This window comes from Carassius carassius, chromosome 30, assembly GCF_963082965.1.
Source record: "Carassius carassius chromosome 30, fCarCar2.1, whole genome shotgun sequence".
Classification (NCBI taxonomy): Eukaryota; Metazoa; Chordata; class Actinopteri; order Cypriniformes; family Cyprinidae; genus Carassius; species Carassius carassius.
This window is the reverse complement of record NC_081784.1, coordinates 14,854,249-14,873,540: the sequence shown is the minus strand read 5'-3', so window position 1 is coordinate 14,873,540 and position 19,292 is coordinate 14,854,249. Positions and strand designations below refer to the sequence as shown.

Here is a 19,292-nt window from a genome sequence, read left to right as displayed (position 1 = left end):
TTTGGGAAGGCCGGTGAGGAGCCCATTACAATAGTCCACCCTGCTGGTGATAAAGGCATGAACATGAACATGTTCATGGGGCTGTAGTCAATGGGGCTGTAGTCATTGGAGATAAGGCTAAGTAAATCTGTGTATCACCAGCATAGCTGTGATAGGCTATTTGGTTCTTTCTCATTATTAGACTTAGTGGGAGCATATACAGGCTAAACAAGAGCGGTGCAAGAATTGACCCTTGTGGGACTCCGCATGTCATGGACGTCCACTTAGACTTATGCTCTCCTAGACTTACATAATAGCCTCTCCCTTTTAAGTATGACCTGAACCATTTGAGTACCATCCCAGAAAGCCCGACCCAGTTTTCCAGTCTCTCTAGTAGTATGTTATGATAGACAGTGTCAAACGCAGCACTGAGATCTAGCAATACCAGCAATATTTTGCCAGAGTCACAATTTAAGCGAATATCATTTATTATCTTAATGAGTGCTGTCTCTGTGCTGTGATGCGTTCGAAAACCAGATTGAAAATTGTCCAGGTATCCATTTGAGTTTAAGTATTTGTTCAGCTGATTAAAAACTACCTTTTCTATAATTTTGCCTATAAAAGGAAGATTAGATATTGGTCTAAAATTGCTCAAAATGGTGTTATCAAGATTGCTCTTTTCAGGAGGGACTTAACAACTGCAGCGTTCACCACTTCTAAAAGATCTGCTACTAAGCAGTTAAGCACACTTTTGAAAAAAGATGTGGGAAGTGTGTCAAGATAGCAGGTTGACGATTTTAGGTGCTGCACTATGTCTTCCAGAATTTTGCTATCAATTGCTACAAAAATAGACATAGTATCTTTTTGATATTGTGGCCTAATCTGTCTGATCTGCATTACTTGAGGATGTGCTAATCGCTTCCTGATATTGATGATCTTCTCAGAAAAGAAGGATGCAAACTCATTGCATTTGCTGTCTGAGAGCATTTCACTGTGAATCTGACTTGGGGGGTTTGTCAGTCTCTCAACAGTGGCAAAAAGAGTATGAGTGTTATTTAAATTACTGTTTATAAGGTTTGAGAAGAAATTCTGTCTAGCTGTGACTAGTTTCACATTAAAAGCATGAAGGCTATCTTTATAGATGCAATAGTGAATTTTAAATTTTGTCTTCCGCCACATCCGCTCGGCTTTTCTGCATTGTCTTTTCATAGTCTGAACTGCTGTTGATATTCTCCAAACTGATAATGCTATAAATATCAACAATTGCATAATAATAATAATTTATTTTCTTCTACATGGCTATTACAGAGAACACTAGTCTTTCATAAACATTAACTTTTCACGTCAAAAGTCACATAAAAACAAATTAAAGTAACCTCTGTATGTAAATTATTTAAAGCACACTTGCAGATGTCTGGCAGTTCCTAGCGAATCACATCGACACAATCTCAGAAAGCGTTCGAACGTTAGATTTTATTTAATAAAAAGGACCGTAATATAACAAGAGCTATAGTAGGCCATTTTCTAATATAATGAGATAATCTTTCAGTATATAGCTACAATCTCATCACACACGTGTTGTCGCTGCGGATTGCTTCAGGAGCAAGTAATATCTAAAACGTCATCTTGCTAACATGTAGGTATAAATTACCTTGTGACCAAAGAATCCATTAAATTACAGCAAACTACACATGATAATGAAATCATGACTAAAAGTCTAAATCTCGGTCACCATTAATAGAGAATGAGTAAAGTGGAGATATAAATTCAACCGATGCAACACTCGTTCCCAAGTCGGTCGATTAAACTTTTTTGACTTATCGTGTCTGAGAAAGGTTTCGTTGGAGATCATAGATCTGCATAAGTAGATTTCGCATTAGCCTAGTTGAGGCGTTTGCAGGTCCGCCATATTGGAAAGGTCAATATCAACCCGTAAGATGTGCAACAGGCAGCATTTTCTACATTCAGCATTTCTTAGGTTTATCATAAACGTTGATCAGCTATGCATATTGCAATAGATATAAATGTCAACATAAAACTGAGTATTAGGTAAACGCTATCTGTAAATAATACAGATGATCATAAACGTACGGTCCGATTTTTTTTAAATCTTCAGATTTAAAGCAATCGAGAAAGGTCATAAATTACAATACAGCAACCTGTAAACAATTAGGCTACAATATATTTGTTACTAAATCATAATAAATAAAATTATTATTTAAAAGTTATTTCTTTCAGAATATATAAATAATGTATTAAAACACGAAAACGGATTATTTACTTCAAAACGTGTGACCTTTCCAAGATGGCGGTGCTATTGAACAACCCACTGCGACACCTTCGTGTTAACATCTATGACAGAGATCGTCCATCACTGTAGAAGCACTTCGCTTCCTCGAAAGTCAAGGAAATCACCAGGGTCACCGTTTTATTCCTGTTTTATAACACTCTAAATGCCACTTTTCTGTCACTGGAACAACTGTTGACTTTGTATTGAGTGAAGCCCGACAGATGTCGTGCAGCAGGTTTTTGTGACAGGGCGCTGTCGGTGAACGCGCGGGGCGTGTGTGAAGATAACGCAACCAAGGGCTGGATGTGTAGACTGTCAGGAACAGATAATGCTCCGTAACCGTCGACCCCGGGCTGCAACAAGTCGGTCTTTTTAACGTGAACCTACTGTCATGCAGTCAAGAGTGAGTCCAGATACTCTAGTGTTTACAGCACCGCTCGATACATTGGTCATCTGACTTTATTCAGTAAGTTTCAGCAGATAATGATTAGGTAAGAGACGTAAACTTTGTTTTGGTCGGCGTCTTCTCCAAATGTATGGGACAATGTTGCGAATGACACGAGTTACTGTACAGAAACTGCAACAGTGTAACATCGCCTGCTGTCGGTATGATACATTGTATAATTTGCCTAACCGGACCTCAAGGCAATCGTTTGATGTCCTTGTGTCACCCATCTATAAGGGAAGGAACATGTCCTGGCTCTCTTGTCTCAGAACCAGAGGATTGTTTGCTCCCAAGAGTGTGTCTACACACTCCAGACACACGGTTTCTCTCTATAGCACATCCACGGACTCCAAACAAACCGCAAAGTCTGTGGTAAATCAGGAGAGTAAAGTTAAAACCTCCGAAAACTCGTTACATGTTCCCTCAAAAGATGTCAAGAAGTTGATGGAGCTGGCGTATCCTCAGCGATGGAGACTAACGGGCAAGTCAAACTGTTATTTAGTATTATTGAATGCACTTGGTTGGTTCTGACTGTTTTCCGAGATTAATCCAAATGTAGAGTTTAACATCCCTTACAAAAATGTACAAGCATATATATATATATATTGAATATCATATCAAATGGTAGCACTTTACAGCAAAATATGCTGCAATATTACTGTTAACTTAATATTAGTGTCAAAATATTAGTTATTAGAGCTACTCTGTAAATATATATATATATATATATATATATATTATTTAAATTAATATAAAAAAGAAAAAATGTAAATGAAATATCCACTTTTGTTAATGTACAGTATTTTGCAAATGACCTTCTGATTGTCCTCATAGCTGCCGTGGGGTTTCTGGTGATCTCCAGCTCTGTCACTATGTCTGCACCATTTTTTCTGGGAAAAGTGATCGACACTATCTACACAAGCCCCCCAGAGGACTTCACCTCCTCCCTTACCTCCCTCTGTATCATGCTAACAGGGGTCTTCCTCTGCGGGGGCGCTGCAAATGCTGCTCGTGTTTACCTCATGCAAATCTCAGGTGAAATCTCAATGCATGTGAACCAATAAAATATTTGTAATGCAGTAGGGACATATGTATTTACTGATTGAATTTATTTGTTTTGTAAAGCTTGGGTCTAGTTCAGTCTTATTAAATCGATAAATTAGAATAATTTCATCAGATTGATTGTGTTGACCAGCATGCATTTCTATGCTCGCTGTCTAAAAAGCCTTTCTCGACTTTCACAGGGCAAGAGATCGTGCGAAAGTTGCGCGAATCCCTTTTCTCCTCAATTCTGAAGCAGGAGGTGGGATTCTTTGATAAGACCCGAACTGGTGAGCTCATTAACCGTCTTTCGGCAGACACCACCATAGTCGGCCGCTGCCTCACTGACAACCTTTCTGATGGGCTGCGTTCCCTTGCCCAGGCAGGGGCCGGAGTTGGCATGATGGTGAGATGCTTATGTTAGTTTGACATTCACTTCACTTTTCAGCAGCTAATTCCCTCGAATATCACATTTTAACCATTTTACAACCATTTGACCTTCTTACCTCTTATTACTTCCTGATGTGTTTCTAAAAACAGAATAAACAGCAATACAGTGATTCTTATGTTGATGCACTTTGATTTCTTTTAATGTTTCCTCATGGAACATTACAGTATATGTCTCATGTTTGAACGTCAGAATGCATCTACATTAATCACTCACTAATTCAATTCTTGAACTTTATCTTTCTCTTCCTCAGTTGTATGTGTCACCTAGCCTGGCAGCTTTTGTGCTGATGGTTGTTCCTCCTATTGCCTGCCTGGCTGTAATTTTTGGTAAATTTTTACGATCCATATCAAGGCGCACACAGGATGCGTTGGCAGAGGCTACACAGGTAAGAGGTCTTGTTTCCTTATGTTGGGGCTTTATTGGACGTTTTATTGATGTGCAATAAAAAACATAGATTATGGAAGTAAGCCTTCGACAGTTATCATTTGATTGCTGAATTCATTGCTCTATTGTAAGCATAAAGACATCAAGTAGCCAAGGGATCATTTTACTGTGTAGCTACTCTGCATCTCCTAGTTGGCAGAAGAGAGGATCAGCAACATACGGACAGTCCGGGCTTTTGGAAAAGAGCTGACGGAGGTGCAGAAGTACTCGGAAAAGGTTGACTATATTTTTGAACTGGCTAAGAAAGAGGCTGTGCTTTCTGCTGGATTCTATGGAGTGGTGAGATACTTAACTGTTGTACAAATATGAAAAAAAAATTTGTATGCATGATTATAGGTAATCATTTTCAGAATCAGAAAGTCAGTTTAAGATTATTTGTCTAGTACCGTATGCTCTGATGTTTTCATTTCTTTCACAGACAGGACTGAGTGGAAATGTCATCATCCTGAGTGTGTTGTATAAGGGAGGTCTGCTAATGGCCAGTGAGGCTATGACCATTGGGCAGCTCTCCTCTTTCCTCATGTATGCCTTCTGGGTGGGCATCAGCATCGCAGGTGAGGATGTTAACAAAGAGAAACTGAATATACACTATATATCGCGATTAATCGCATCTAAAATAAAAGTTTTTGTTACATAATATATGTGTGTGTGTTGTGCATACTTATTATGTATATATAAATACACACACTTGCATTTATATATTTCAGAAAAGTTTTTATATATTAAATATATTTATTTAATATATGAAAATAAATATATACATGTAAATATTTTCAAAATATATACTGTATATGTCTGTCTTAATATATACACAATACACACACATATATTATGTAACAAAAAATTTTTGGGGATGCAATTAATTGCGATTAATCATTTGACAGCACTACACCAAACACATTTATACTGTTAAAAAAGGTTTCTTTTTCAAATAAATGCTGTTTTTTAAACTTTCTATTTATCAAAGAATCCTAAAATTTTCACGTGTCATACCATTATATAAACTTGCTTATTGCATGCTTTATTTTTATAATGACTAATAAATTACACAAAGTTTTAAATGAGCAAACAATGTAGAACTAAATAAATAAATAAACAAGTAAAAAAAGCCTTTTTCCAAAGATGGTTTCCATATTTTTAGGTAGTTCTTATCATCTCTTAAGTGGGGTGTGGTGTCACGATTGTGATCTTACTATGGGGTCTGCGGGAGCTTGGGCGGGACTTTGATATGGCGGCTCCACCTCACGATCACTGCTGCACAGCCTCTGCCTCCAAAAGACGTTATTTTCGCAAGATCACAGTTGATGACACTTTTCTATAGTGGAAGAAATTGGAGCTGCCTCGTCAATCTTTTTTTACAGTCTGTGGTCCCAAGGCATGCTTTATAATTTTTGTAGTCTGTGTGCAACATGAGAGTAGACAAAGAATAGGTTTCTTTCAACACAGTTCTGGGATTTCCCAACGAAACCACTCTTGTGGGGGTTGAGCATCTCACACTGGGTCTTATTCGTAGGTAGAAACCAGTTGCTGTAATAGCTGTAATTTTTGCCCTGTGTAGAAGTTTTTAAAAGTACAACTTGTAATTTTTCTGTGGATTAATTTAAGGTTTCAGCTCATTCTACTCAGAGTTGATGAAGGGGCTTGGTGCTGGTACTCGTCTGTGGGAACTCATGGACAGAAAACCTGAATTTCCTCTCAGTGGTAAAAAGAATTTCCTAAAATAATGCCTAAAATGCACATTAGTTCCTATGAAAAATTATTTAACTTTTCATGTGAACAGCAGTGCCGTAAATGTCTTTTTCTTCTTTAGAGGGGCTTGTGTTAAAACCAGAGCAGTTAAAAGGAGAACTGGAGTTTTGTAATGTGTGTTTTGCATACCCGACGAGGAAGGATTCACCCATCTTTCAAAATCTGAATCTGTATGTGCCAGCGGGGTCAGTAATGGCAGTAGTGGGATCCAGTGGTTCAGGCAAATCCACACTTGTGTCACTGTTGCTACGGCTCTATGATCCTGCTTCAGGTGAGAACTGAACGTAAGAACATAATGTAAAATGTTGATACCTTGTATGTTGATAGGTAAGATATAACAGCAGTGAAAATGTATAAATAAATATGTAGTTTCGATTTAAACGTAGGTGTGGTCACTGTTGATGGCCATGATATACGAGACTTGAATCCTTACTGGCTGAGGAGTCACATCGGTACTGTAAGCCAGGTAAGAAACGCCCAAAAGCAAAAAGAAATTCAGACAATCTCCTGCCTCCATTTAACTTAATTCTGTGTGTGAATGTGTTTGTTGTAGGAGCCAGTTCTTTTCTCCTGCTCTATTGCTGAGAACATCGCTTATGGGGCGACAGACCCAAGTCGGGTCACAGTAGAAGACATCTACAGGGCAGCACAGATAGCCAATGCTCATGACTTCATCCAGGAATTCCCTAAGGGCTATGATACAGTGGTTGGAGAGAAGGGGGTATTGCTGTCAGGTATGAATAACCTCTGGTCCTTTTGTAAAATGTATGTCTGTAACAGGACAAATTTGTCTGTTTGTAATTCACCCGACAATTTATGCATTACTACATTGATTTGTGGGACAGGTGGACAAAAACAAAGAGTTGCTATAGCACGAGCCATGCTCAAGGTAATCTGTCCTCTATAGTACTTTACTGAATTTTAAATATTTGTTGTTTACCAAAGGAACACTAAATCTATCTTCTTGTGCATTTCATAGAATCCAAAGATACTGCTATTGGATGAAGCCACAAGGTGAGATGTTGTTTGAATATTTCAACTTACAAATTAACTTATACTTAAAAAAAAAAAAGCTAATAGATTAGGAGTCTTTGAGATCTTCTCAAATAACTTTCTAAATTCCTCTCACTTTTTATATAGTATTAGCAAATACATTTTACAAAGTAAAAGCTAGATTTTTAGTCTTTACTCTTATTCTTATATATATCTTTTAATACTTTTACTAAAATCTCATATATTTAACTAAATCCTAAATCTTATATTTTATATACCGGTAGTCTTTTTCCATTTCTAAAAAAATTAATGACTCCAAAAAAAAAAGTGTCTTCTTGACATCATCATTTCAGGGTTGTAGAAAGACGTCAAAGACTCGACTTTATCATCACTTTATCATATTTCATTAAGAATAGTACTGTACGATCTTTACAATTCAACCTTCTTGCCATGATTTTGTACAAAAGAATTGATCAAACTTGTCGAATTCTCAAACTGGTCAGACTATCAACCTATTAACTCCTTCATTAATTTATCCTGAGATGTACAATGCAGTTTATGTTCTTTTTTTTACTTTAACATTAACATCGCTTCATGTTTGAAATCTTTAAAAATAGAAACCACAAAATGCGTCTGTTTCTAGAGTAATGTCTTATGTCACGATGAGAATAACTTTATAATAAGACGTGCCCTGGTCTCTGTTTCAGTGCTCTGGATGCAGAGAATGAGTTTCTGGTACAGGAGGCATTAGAGAGGCTGATGCAAGGTCGCACCGTGTTGATCATCGCTCACCGACTCTCTACCATCCAGAGCGCTGATGCCGTGGCTGTGCTGGACCAGCACCGTGTGATGGAGATCGGCAGCCACACCAAGCTCCTTGCCAACGACCAGGGGCTCTTCCGCAAACTGATGGAGAAGCAGGCCTTCCTGCAGGCCAAACAGAAACATGCTCTCTCTTAATAGGTGTAATTTAAAGACAACAGAGTGAGCGCACATAAATTCAAATGTTTAAAGGTTTTTGATATGTTTGATTGTGTTTTAAGCACTCTGAAATAACTAAGACTGAAATGTAGCTATTTATCATAAACTGCCAAGTAACTGGAAACCAGCTGTATACTTATCATTGTTAATTACAATGGCAGACAGTCACAGCATACACGTTGCAGACATGATTTAATACTCATCCGAGCTACAAAAAACACTGCTTTTTAAATAGTTTTATGCTTTCACAGATTTTTCGATTTGAAATATGAGAAAGCTACTTGATGCTACTACATTACTTGTAATAAATCATGTCAGTCCTTCATTAAGGAACAGGTGATAATAAGTTTATTTAAGTGTACCTAGGGCCTTAGTAAACCATTTCATTTGTTTCATTTGGAAAATGTACACAAGAATGGTTTATGAAAATTCATTTCATGTACACAAATTCATTCTGCATATGTTTCATAAGTAATATAGATAATGAAGCATTTTGTGAGGGTGATTACAGAAACAATGGTGTGTCTGTCCTTTCTTATCACTTTTGGTAATGACACAGATGTCAGTGAATCGTGCCTAGATCATAAACTTCAAAGATTTTACTGGGATGTAATCCAACCCCTACCCAGTTACAGTGCCATTGTTATGTGTCAGTAATGAAGATGCTGTTTTAGAAGGAGCACCTGTATGGAGTATGGACCATTCTAAAAAAAAAAAAAAAAAGGATATATATTGTATTTGAGAACAGACACTATGACAGAGGTATTTTAATGGACATTTTTTATACATATATATAATTTGGATAAGATTAAATTTATTCAGAATTTTAGAAGATTTTAATGCTTAGTGTGGTAACTTATTAGGTGTCAGTTTGTGAAATGTATATGTTTGACTGTTGTTTGTTTATTTTCTATTGTTTTATCTGTACTCTTAATAAATTACCTTGAAACATTGATTACTTAAAACACTGCCCTGTCCACACGCCTGTCATAATAACATCTAAATTATTTTAGTCGCCAAAAGAGGGTGCTGTTGACAGTTGAAAATAAATGGCTAGCTATTTTCGAATCCTACAGTGAGAGCTATAGTGGGTTAAATGAAAGAGGTAAAAACTCAATCAGAATTGGAAGTACTGTCGATACAAGCAACTAACTTTAGTAATCTATATTCTGTCTCAAATAGTTATTGTCCATACATTAGTATGAATTTTACTACACCTAATTAGTAAAGTGGTTCGATTAATTGCCCATATTGTAATTCTCTTAACCTTTAACCTCAGAAACTGAATCTCCATCGTTGATTAGGTTGAAGCAGGGAAACTGTAGCTCAGATTGTTTTGTTTGCTGAAGCAGTAAGCTGCTTACCCTCAGTGACTGCCACTCAGCTCAACATAAGCTCAAGGGCCAGCTATGGCAGGATATCTGCTCGCACAGACGGGCCTCTTTTGAGTAAAGTATGCTGGGCAGCCACACATCTCCCTGCACTGGAGAAAAAATAAATAAAGAACCATAATCAGCATTTTTTTAATGTATTTTTTTTGTCTTGTTTTCAAATAAAAATCTTTAAAAACCAAATAGATTTGCGAAACAAAACGGATTATTATTTTTTTCTAATTTCTTATTTTAAAACTTATATTTTCATAGAATTTACACTATAGAGGTCAGAGAAAAATAATAAATAAATACCTATCAAGTTATCAATGAAACTAAATAAAAGGAATATTAAGTATCCTAAGCTTATATCAATACTACAATTAATTTTGACTTCGTTTATGATTATTGGAAATATGTTTGGCCGGGGAGGCTTTTATATCAACCCTTTGCGCCAATGAATCACTTATTAGCTTGTAAAAACCGCTTATAATACAATTAATACAACTGTTGAGATACTGTTTTGCTTTGCCAACACTGCGCAAACTATATGAGGATGCCACTGAATATTGGCTTTGTGCACAAATCTCTAGACGTGCTATTTTACAATTGATAGAAATATACTACGAACCAGTGTGTGACAAGGCTAGTAGCAACATCAGTTCAGCCCACACACCATAAACAGATCCTGCCGGGCCAGTAATGAAACAAGACTATCAAACCATAAAAGGACAGTCATGCTAACTATGAACCTGGAGACAGTGGGAGACACGCCGCTTCACTAGGAAGTCAACCTAGCTTACCCTGCCAGGGCCTAATATGGTTGAAGGATGGGAATAAGTCCAACTGAACATACATGAGCTCAATAATGCGCATGGGGACAAACACGAAGAGTATATAAGGTTTTCATGGGTCGGTCAGTCCGTGACTGGATCCACTAGCGGTTGTATTATGCACTGAGCTTCATCAGAGAAAGGTAAGACGACCCATGCACTACTAGTGACCAACAGAAAAACGTGTAAGGCAACTAACCTACTGTATTTGTCTTCAAATAAAATGTTAGTTGCCTTTCAAGATATAGATAAAGAGTTTGCTAGAAGTTATAAGATAGCCTAGCAAAAGTATGTTTTCATTAATTAATTTATAATATGTGATTTGTATATTTTGAAGTTGTTCACTGGCAGTGTTGATCGTTTGTATACTTAATGTGACAGCATGTAAGAATCATATATTAGAAAATAAATGTGTACTTCTGTAAAATATAGTGAATGGTGGACACATGAATTGGCTGGTGGTGACTGCAGCAACAGAGGTGGCCTGGGGTGAAGTCAAATTCCCGGCCTGATTTACTGTTCCAGTCCGCCACTGGTTGCAATATACACTGCTTTACCCTTGTTGTACACAAAAAAAGGTCAACCAAGCTTAAACATTATATTTTAAATTTTATAAGCAAATAAGTTATCTGCTATAATAACTGCAGTCATGATTGCAATTTTTAAACATTTTGAATTGCATTACTGATGAAAAAAATAAAGTTAAAAACTGTGACAGAAAATGAGTAATGAAACTGACTCATAAAACTCAAAATAAAGTTCAAAGGACAGAAAATATTATGACTATATACTGTTTAATGAATGGAAATAAAGACGTTATAATAACAATGAAAATAGTTTTTGCAGTGTATAAATTGATGAGTGCATCACTTAATTTAAATGATCTTTTTGCATAAAGCTGCAACCAATCCAATAATTGTCAATGTTCTCAATCTCATTAGAAAATTTAATATTTTTACAATTTATGTATGATTTTGTAATAATTCATATGATGGGATTCATATGAAAACTGTTTAAATAATAATTATTAGAAATATGATTTTTATAATAATTTTTATAAATAAAGCATAGAGGTCAACCCCTAAACCTAACCACCAGCGGGTGTAAGCAGTTTGTACTAAAATCTGTGAATGAGATTGTATGAATTCATAAAATTAGCCACCAATTCACTAAATCATGAAAAAATTAGAGACTGCCATGACAGTGTACTGATATGTTCCTCATTAGACTCTAACAAGATGTGTGACGACGACGAGACTACTGCCCTTGTGTGCGACAACGGTTCAGGCCTGGTCAAGGCTGGCTTTGCCGGTGATGACGCCCCCAGAGCTGTCTTCCCCTCCATCGTTGGTCGCCCCCGTCACCAGGTTTGTTCAGCTGCATTTTGCCCTTTGTAAATATCATTCAAATGGATAAGCATAAGCTATTGCAACATTTAAATATTGTGACATTAAAAATACCCATTTTTTCCTCCAGGGTGTCATGGTGGGTATGGGTCAGAAGGACTCATACGTCGGAGATGAAGCTCAGAGCAAGAGGGGTATCCTCACTTTGAAGTACCCCATTGAGCACGGTATCATTACCAACTGGGATGATATGGAGAAGATCTGGCACCACACCTTCTACAATGAGCTCCGTGTCGCCCCTGAGGAGCACCCAACTCTGCTGACCGAGGCCCCTCTAAACCCCAAGGCTAACCGTGAGAAGATGACCCAGATCATGTTTGAGACCTTCAATGTCCCAGCCATGTATGTGGCCATTCAGGCTGTGCTGTCCCTGTATGCTTCTGGCCGTACCACTGGTGAGACAACCATTTTAACATTAAACACTCACAATAATCATATATGTTGTATATAACAAAATGTGCTAATTCTTTCTGACCCATTTTCTTTCTATATTTTAGGTATTGTGCTGGACTCTGGTGATGGTGTGTCCCACAATGTCCCCATCTATGAGGGTTACGCTCTGCCCCATGCCATCATGCGTTTGGATCTGGCTGGTCGCGATCTGACCGACTACCTCATGAAGATCCTGACCGAGCGTGGTTATTCTTTCGTCACAACTGGTAGGAAAATGCAGTTTCAGTCATTTCTGTGTGGTATTCTTCTGTTTATCTCAAGTAATACAGACTGATACTAATTTATTGTGTCGGTCGTTGTTGGATATACACTGCCATTCAAAGTTTTTGATTAAATAAATACAGCTGTGGTAAGCATAGGAGACTTCTTTTAAAAACACCTACCTACCCCAAACAATTGAATGGTAGTGTATATCAGGTAATATTGGATAATTGTGCATGCTCAATTCTCTTTTTGCTTTTTTTTTTTTTTTTTTATAAAATCTTAATAAAAAAACTCTAATAATTAACAACAACCTTTGGCTTGTCTGTATTGGCCAGAATTTTATAATGGCGCATCCATTTGTTATGTGTTCTGCTATGTTTGAAACAACTGACTTACTTAAAACTCTGTTTATAGCTGAGCGTGAGATTGTCCGTGACATCAAGGAGAAGCTGTGCTATGTGGCTCTGGACTTTGAGAATGAGATGGCCACTGCCGCCTCTTCCTCTTCCCTAGAGAAGAGCTACGAGTTGCCCGACGGCCAGGTCATCACCATTGGTAACGAGCGTTTCCGTTGCCCAGAGACCCTCTTCCAGCCTTCTTTCATTGGTGCGTAAAGACAAACAATATTATAAAGTGCTGAATTTTCCATACAGCTTCTAGTTGTATTAATAAAGTGTTTCTAAACAGGCATGGAGTCTGCTGGAATCCATGAGACCGCCTACAACAGCATCATGAAGTGTGACATTGACATCAGGAAGGACCTGTATGCCAACAATGTCTTGTCAGGTGGTACCACCATGTACCCAGGTATTGCTGACCGTATGCAGAAGGAGATCACTGCTCTGGCCCCCAGCACAATGAAGATCAAGGTAATGCATCTGTGGTTATCCTTTAACATGGTCCCATTCTCCACAATGCATCACTAACCTGTTCATGTGTCTCCTTATTCTGGCAGATCATTGCCCCACCTGAGCGTAAATACTCTGTTTGGATCGGTGGCTCCATCTTGGCTTCCCTGTCCACCTTCCAGCAGATGTGGATCACGAAGCAGGAATATGATGAGGCAGGCCCCAGCATTGTCCACCGCAAGTGCTTCTAAATCGATCATCTGCATCTATTTACTGTGGAATATGCAATAATGGAGAATACATTCATCATTACGGGACAGCTTTGGTACAGATTTATTTTGTACCCATGTGTAACTCAATGAACATACCCTGGATTACCACGATGAGGCAGGCCCCAGCATTGTCCAAACAGACACGATCAAGATACAGAAGACCATTACACCATGTTATCAATCACAAGACTGTAATCTGTACATAAAGAGTAATTAATTTATTAAAGTCTATCATTTGGTATTTGGATTTTGTGCCGTGTTTGTGTTAATAAATTGTTAGACTTGACTGCAGACTAGAGCAAAGTGATCTAGAGCGGGAATCTAGGAAATTTCTAGTTAGAAAAAGTAAGTTGCACTACTGTAATTATTTTCTAATTACAACATAGCTAAGCTAATACAGTCAAGTTCTCAGCGGAGTTTGCTTATTGTACAAATTATTTTGTTTTAGAAAAATTAAGTCATCAAATTGTCACACAGGCTCATTTAACCCTCCTAAAACCCTTTTTAGAATGTTTTTTAATTAAAATTTTCAAGCACTGACAGAATTTATTTAAGAATTTGACAAACTAAAATAAGCATGGTTTAAATTCTTTGAGGTCAAAGGTGACTCTGAAAAATAACTTGAGTTTTGAGCTGATCTGGTTTAGCCATGTGAATTTGCTAATAAGCAATACTGCAAAAGCACCATAAACACAGTCAGACAGTCTGATAGATATCTGTTGCTATGGTGATGTTCTCAAATGTATTTAGCGCATGTAGCGTGTTTTGACCGTTCGGAACGCTTTTCAAAAGATATAAATAGTTATATGTATAATTTAAAAAGACATTTAAGCCCCCTCAACCTTCTTCTTCTACCTCCTTTGGGAGGTCAAGCTTTAACCGTAGACAACAACACCTGTTGCTGTGTTCTCGTGATCTGCAGCGTCTTGTCTTCACCGCTGGGCGGAGCTACAACCGCAAGCTCGACGTCTGCAGACAACAAGCGCCAATCTGTTTCCCTCGTCCTTCTCTAAAACAAAACGGTAAGTAAACATGATCAAGAACGGCTCAGATTAGTGTCGACAGGTGTTTATGCGTGAATCAACACTTAACTCGCCTCCGCTCACTGCTGTCACATCAACAATCGCTTTAAACACTAGTCGACGTAAGAATGTAGCTTTAACATCTGTGTAACGTTAAACTACTGTACCGCGCGCTGTTTGATTTCGTTCAGGTGCTACTTGTGTCACACGCTGATATTTAACGTTGACCACTTAATGTTACAAGCTCTTTCATTTCTCGTTCAGCATACTGTCGATGTCAACCTATTAAATATTATACGTATTATAATTCGCTAATGTCTTATTCGTATATTTTGGATTAGTTAACTATTATTGAAGTCATCACTCAAGTTTAGCGTCACCTTATAAACCCTAATATACAAATAAATACGTTAAGAGGTTCGGAGATCTCTGAGATGACGCCATAGTTTAAGTAGGTGTGTGTATGTGAAGGGGGCGTGTTTAAGCAGCGCTATTCACAGCTGGCCAGCGATTGGCTTTCACTTGCCTATTAGAATTCTGTTGCCATAGTGATTTGGTTTAAATGTCTGCCGCGAGAAGTGGGCGGATTCAAGAGAGAGTGGGCTCAGAAATGCATAATTCAGTTTCAGTAGACTACTAATTCTCTGTATGATGTACAATTTCTTTTTTTCTGCAGTCGAACGATAGTGAAATATGGTGACGAAGCGAATTAGGTCAGAATACATGAAGAAATTTAAAGATCCGAAATGGGACACTTACGCAAAGTGTTATGAGGATTTGCTGAAGTACAGACTGTCAAGACGGCTGTTGGAGCAAGCGCACAAGCCCTGGATCTGGGGAGGATGGGGGAGCGAAACAGGCTCCAGTGGTACATCTACTCCTCTAAGTCGGAATAAAGTTGAACCTGAGAGGATCCATGATGAGAAAGCAGAACGATCTGCTTGTGTGACACCAGAACCACCGGCAGAAGAAGATCTGGACAGAGGCGCTGCACACACCAGTAAGATCCGACATACAGGCTATCCTCTATTATTTTAATCTTTTAAATTATTCCTATCTTTTATAAAAATAGTTTGTATTCTAGTGATGCTGTTGTTAACTAAATCTTTAAAAAAAAGAAAGTTTTCGTTGGTTGAAATAAATTATAAAAGTATTAGAAAATAGAAATTTTGAATTAGAAAAATAGATTTTTTTGTTTACATTTGAAATCTTGTCTAAATTCTAAAACCCTGAACGAAAATTGCCTCAGGAACTGATAAAGTTATTGATTTCTGTAATTACATTACTGAAACTAAAATGAAAGCTAAATAGAAATATATATAAAAAAATTATAAGTCACAAAAGTACATAAAATTACTTCAATTTAAACTAAAATGAAAACCTGATCATATAAAATTAATAGGTTTTCTAGTACTTCTATTCATTTTGCACTGACATTTAAAAAAATCATTGTGAATTTCTAATTTTCCTTTAACATTTCATATTTGTGGTAACAAAAATATGATTTATACTTTTTATTGATTTTACAGCTGTAGTATCATTGACACTTAAGTTTAATGCTAAAAATGATAATTTTCAGCCCACTCTAAACCTCATTTATATTACAGAACCTGATCACTTTACCTTATTGAAATATGTTAATTGGCACAGTTTAGCATAATTTGCTAAATAATGTGCAAAATGCAATGGAAAACTAAATGGTAAGGCATAAGACAATAAACTGTGGTACTTAATGAAAACTACTTTATTAAAACACTTTTCAAAATATCAGATTCCATGCAGATCTCTCTTTCATCAACAGAGCTTGTTGCCAGAGTTGCTGAGCAGAGTCATCAAGAGGGAGAGAGAGCCAGAGAAAGCTCTCCTGCTCTCAATCCAGAAACTGACACACATATCCTGAACTCACCAAAGAGCAAACGCCTCCCCTCACACAAGTATACAAGATCGAAGGTCAAGCCTCATGCAACCAAAGACCCTGAAAAAGAAAATCGTCACCCTTTTGCTCTGTATGGTGCGGGAGAGAGACAGACAGATATGGCTTCCAAGAAAACCCATAATGTTGGTCCTGCAGCATCAACTGCAGAGGTGAGGATCCTTTCAGGAAGCATATCATATCTGACCAGTAAAAAATAGTAAAATAATTAAACTATTACAATTTGGTTAACATAAATAGTTCATTTAGATAGATATGAACAATTACTTAGTTTTCATCATTGGGATTTTAAAGGAACACGTCACTTTAAAAAAAAAAATAGGCTAGAAACTAGGAACCAATATGGCTAGGAAATATACTCTAATTCTGGAATAATGATCAAGGAACTTTGCTGTCTTACCACAGGTGCAGTATTACAGTGATATTACGCAGTGCCTGAAAATAGTCCACAGCTATTTGGTGTAGTTGCAGCAATAGCAGAGTTGCTGGGGACTATTTTCAGGCTTTTTTCTAAGCTAAAGCTATGGGAGTTGGAAAATGGGCCTATTTTTTCCTATTTTTTAGAGTGTTCCTTTAAAGGGATAATTCACCCAAAAATGAAAAACTCTGTCATTATATGATTATATCATTTTAAAAATCTTTGAAAGTCAATTTGGTCCAGTCATGTTTTGTAAGTAAATGATGACAGAATTATAATTTTTGGGTAAAATATTCCTTTAAGTACTCATTTGCTTATCGTTATTCATGCATACTTCATGCAGTGTTTCTTCTTTCTAGATCCATGAGTCAGCGATGCGAGCAAGAACCCGACGAGAGGTGGAAAAACAGATAAAGAGATCTGACAAACAAAGAGCCAGATCTGCTGACTTCGAAAATAACAGAAATAAGGTTGTCCCGGATTTCAACCCCTGGATCACAGAGTACATGCGCTGCTTTTCAGCTCGTTCTCGATAGTATTGCTTTCTGAAATCCTTTGAAAATGTCAGCGTCTGTCTAAACCTCTCAGACTAATCGAACCAAAATACTGCACATGGCAGATGACTGGCGCATCTGTCCAGCTCACTTCCCGTCTTCCAGAATGGGCCACAATAAATTATAACTCAAGTTTTCTTAGGGGTTTATTTACACCATGGATATGTTGTATTTACTGGTACATATCAAACATGAAAACACAATAATTTGATGCTTCAGGGCAAATTGTTAAACAAACACTTGCATTGTTGCATGATATTTGTGAGCTGTGTAGATTTGTGAGCTGTGCAGGCCATGCGATTTACCAGTGTCTCTTTGCACTCTTAGCCAACTACTAAATGTTCAGTAATTATCAGACAATTATAGACACATAATTTTATTTATTGTAACGTTGTGTATTATCTACATTGTGTTAGTAGTTAGGTTTAATATAAAGAAATCCGTTTTTTACAGAAATCTTTTGCGCCAACATGAATCTTTGTAATTTGTGATAGTCTCAAATTGGCAATCGATCTATTATATTAATATCTGCTTTCTTTGATATGAGATGTATTATATTTTACTTGTGTATTTACACTGAATGTGCATTCCATGTAGTATTTATTGTATCAAAACAGTAATATCAAAAAGTCACTGGTATCTGAAGCATAAAACATACACTGCAAAATTATAAATCAAGTTTGAATGAGATCATACACAGCCAAATTAATTTTAGCTGTCCATCAAGCATAACTTTCAATGTGATGATATTTGGTTTTTAGTAGCACTCAGGTATTTCTTGTATTTTATGTAATTTATTAAGAAATGATATTGGGATATTTGTACACCATTTATATAATGGTATTGAACTAATTTTGACTCATCTCTGAACAAATGTGTTGTATGAACAAATGTACAGGTATTTTTTTCCCATATCATATCTGAATGGTGATTTATGGCATGTACTATGTGAATAGTGTTGGTGTTAGGGTTAAAAAAATGAAGCCATGTTTATGAGCTAGATTTATGAGATTAATATCCATTCCACTGTCTGCTATGGAAGCAGTTTTGAAGGGTATTAAAGTTTAAGATTTTAGATTACTGCCTGTGAAACTGAGATGTAAATGTGATAATAGCTTTTTAACACTTTCTTTACGAGGACACCGTCTAGTAGTATATTTGTCAGTTTTCAGTCTTAACATTGCTGTTAATAGTATGTTAAAGTAAAATAATTTTTTTTGTTTTGTTATATAAGGGTATTATGGATGTAAAAGTAGTTCTCATGTTTGTAGGTAAGGATAGTTTGTTCACAAGCTTTCTGCAGTATTATATGAAACTTTTTACTCACCAATATACAAGGCAGATTTTTTAATTGCCAACTCATTACAACACGCTGTTCCAGGACATCAGGATTCTGCGAGCTTGCCCAGACAAGCTTTTTTCAAGCTCTTTTGTTTTACAAACACTGAGTTTACATTCAGCAGCTAAATTGTAAATTTGATTAAGTTTTGAATTCTTTACATCAGTGCTACAGAATTTTTTATTTTTTTATTTTGTTAGGTCGATGTAAAGTGTAGACACAAGGTTAATTAAAAACGAAGAACCAACTACCATTCAGTGCAAACGT

General features: G+C 36.8%; 3 protein-coding genes and 2 long non-coding RNA genes across 5 annotated transcripts; 3 read left to right on the top strand and 2 right to left on the bottom strand.

The window, feature by feature from the left end:
• The first annotated feature begins 2,485 nt into the window (after positions 1–2,485).
• On the top strand, positions 2,486–9,338 carry LOC132110710 (ATP-binding cassette sub-family B member 10, mitochondrial-like). Its single transcript, XM_059517548.1, has 13 exons — positions 2,486–3,195; positions 3,549–3,749; positions 3,959–4,161; positions 4,457–4,591; positions 4,783–4,929; positions 5,069–5,204; positions 6,256–6,351; positions 6,461–6,670; positions 6,786–6,865; positions 6,953–7,133; positions 7,245–7,288; positions 7,379–7,413; positions 8,100–9,338. The coding sequence occupies exons 1-13, from the start codon at positions 2,802–2,804 to the stop codon at positions 8,350–8,352; spliced, it is 2,115 nt and encodes a 704-aa protein (XP_059373531.1). The 5' UTR covers positions 2,486–2,801; the 3' UTR covers positions 8,353–9,338.
• LOC132110717 (uncharacterized) lies at positions 5,656–6,667 on the bottom strand. Its single transcript, XR_009424673.1, has 2 exons — positions 6,529–6,667; positions 5,656–6,048 (listed from the first exon to the last, which is right to left on the bottom strand). It is a non-coding gene; the product is annotated as an uncharacterized LOC132110717 (long non-coding RNA).
• On the bottom strand, positions 7,783–10,983 carry LOC132110716 (uncharacterized). The gene is made up of 2 exons (XR_009424672.1): positions 9,738–10,983; positions 7,783–8,319 (listed from the first exon to the last, which is right to left on the bottom strand). It is a non-coding gene; the product is annotated as an uncharacterized LOC132110716 (long non-coding RNA).
• On the top strand, positions 10,573–14,006 carry LOC132110711 (actin, alpha skeletal muscle 2-like). Its single transcript, XM_059517549.1, has 7 exons — positions 10,573–10,719; positions 11,804–11,943; positions 12,053–12,377; positions 12,480–12,641; positions 13,054–13,245; positions 13,327–13,508; positions 13,595–14,006. The coding sequence occupies exons 2-7, from the start codon at positions 11,815–11,817 to the stop codon at positions 13,736–13,738; spliced, it is 1,134 nt and encodes a 377-aa protein (XP_059373532.1). The 5' UTR covers positions 10,573–10,719; positions 11,804–11,814; the 3' UTR covers positions 13,739–14,006.
• A 650-nt stretch (positions 14,007–14,656) lies between these two features.
• Positions 14,657–18,766, top strand: LOC132110713 (centriole, cilia and spindle-associated protein-like). The gene is made up of 4 exons (XM_059517550.1): positions 14,657–14,781; positions 15,458–15,781; positions 16,583–16,866; positions 17,492–18,766. The coding sequence occupies exons 2-4, from the start codon at positions 15,475–15,477 to the stop codon at positions 17,666–17,668; spliced, it is 768 nt and encodes a 255-aa protein (XP_059373533.1). The 5' UTR covers positions 14,657–14,781; positions 15,458–15,474; the 3' UTR covers positions 17,669–18,766.
• Positions 18,767–19,292: the final 526 nt, after the last annotated feature.

Bases quoted from the DNA above. Each gene is read 5' to 3' on its own strand.
- LOC132110710 (XM_059517548.1), top strand. From the start codon at position 2,802: ATGTATGGGACAATGTTGCGAATGACACGAGTTACTGTACAGAAACTG. The intron at 4,162-4,456 runs GTGAGATGCTTA...TCTCTTCCTCAG, and splicing joins GGGCCGGAGTTGGCATGATG to TTGTATGTGTCACCTAGCCT. The intron at 4,592-4,782 runs GTAAGAGGTCTT...TGCATCTCCTAG, and splicing joins CGTTGGCAGAGGCTACACAG to TTGGCAGAAGAGAGGATCAG.
- LOC132110711 (XM_059517549.1), top strand. From the start codon at position 11,815: ATGTGTGACGACGACGAGACTACTGCCCTTGTGTGCGACAACGGTTCA. The intron at 13,246-13,326 runs GTGCGTAAAGAC...GTTTCTAAACAG, and splicing joins CTTCCAGCCTTCTTTCATTG to GCATGGAGTCTGCTGGAATC. The intron at 13,509-13,594 runs GTAATGCATCTG...TTATTCTGGCAG, and splicing joins CCAGCACAATGAAGATCAAG to ATCATTGCCCCACCTGAGCG.
- LOC132110713 (XM_059517550.1), top strand. From the start codon at position 15,475: ATGGTGACGAAGCGAATTAGGTCAGAATACATGAAGAAATTTAAAGAT. The intron at 15,782-16,582 runs GTAAGATCCGAC...TTTCATCAACAG, and splicing joins CAGAGGCGCTGCACACACCA to AGCTTGTTGCCAGAGTTGCT. The intron at 16,867-17,491 runs GTGAGGATCCTT...TCTTCTTTCTAG, and splicing joins CTGCAGCATCAACTGCAGAG to ATCCATGAGTCAGCGATGCG.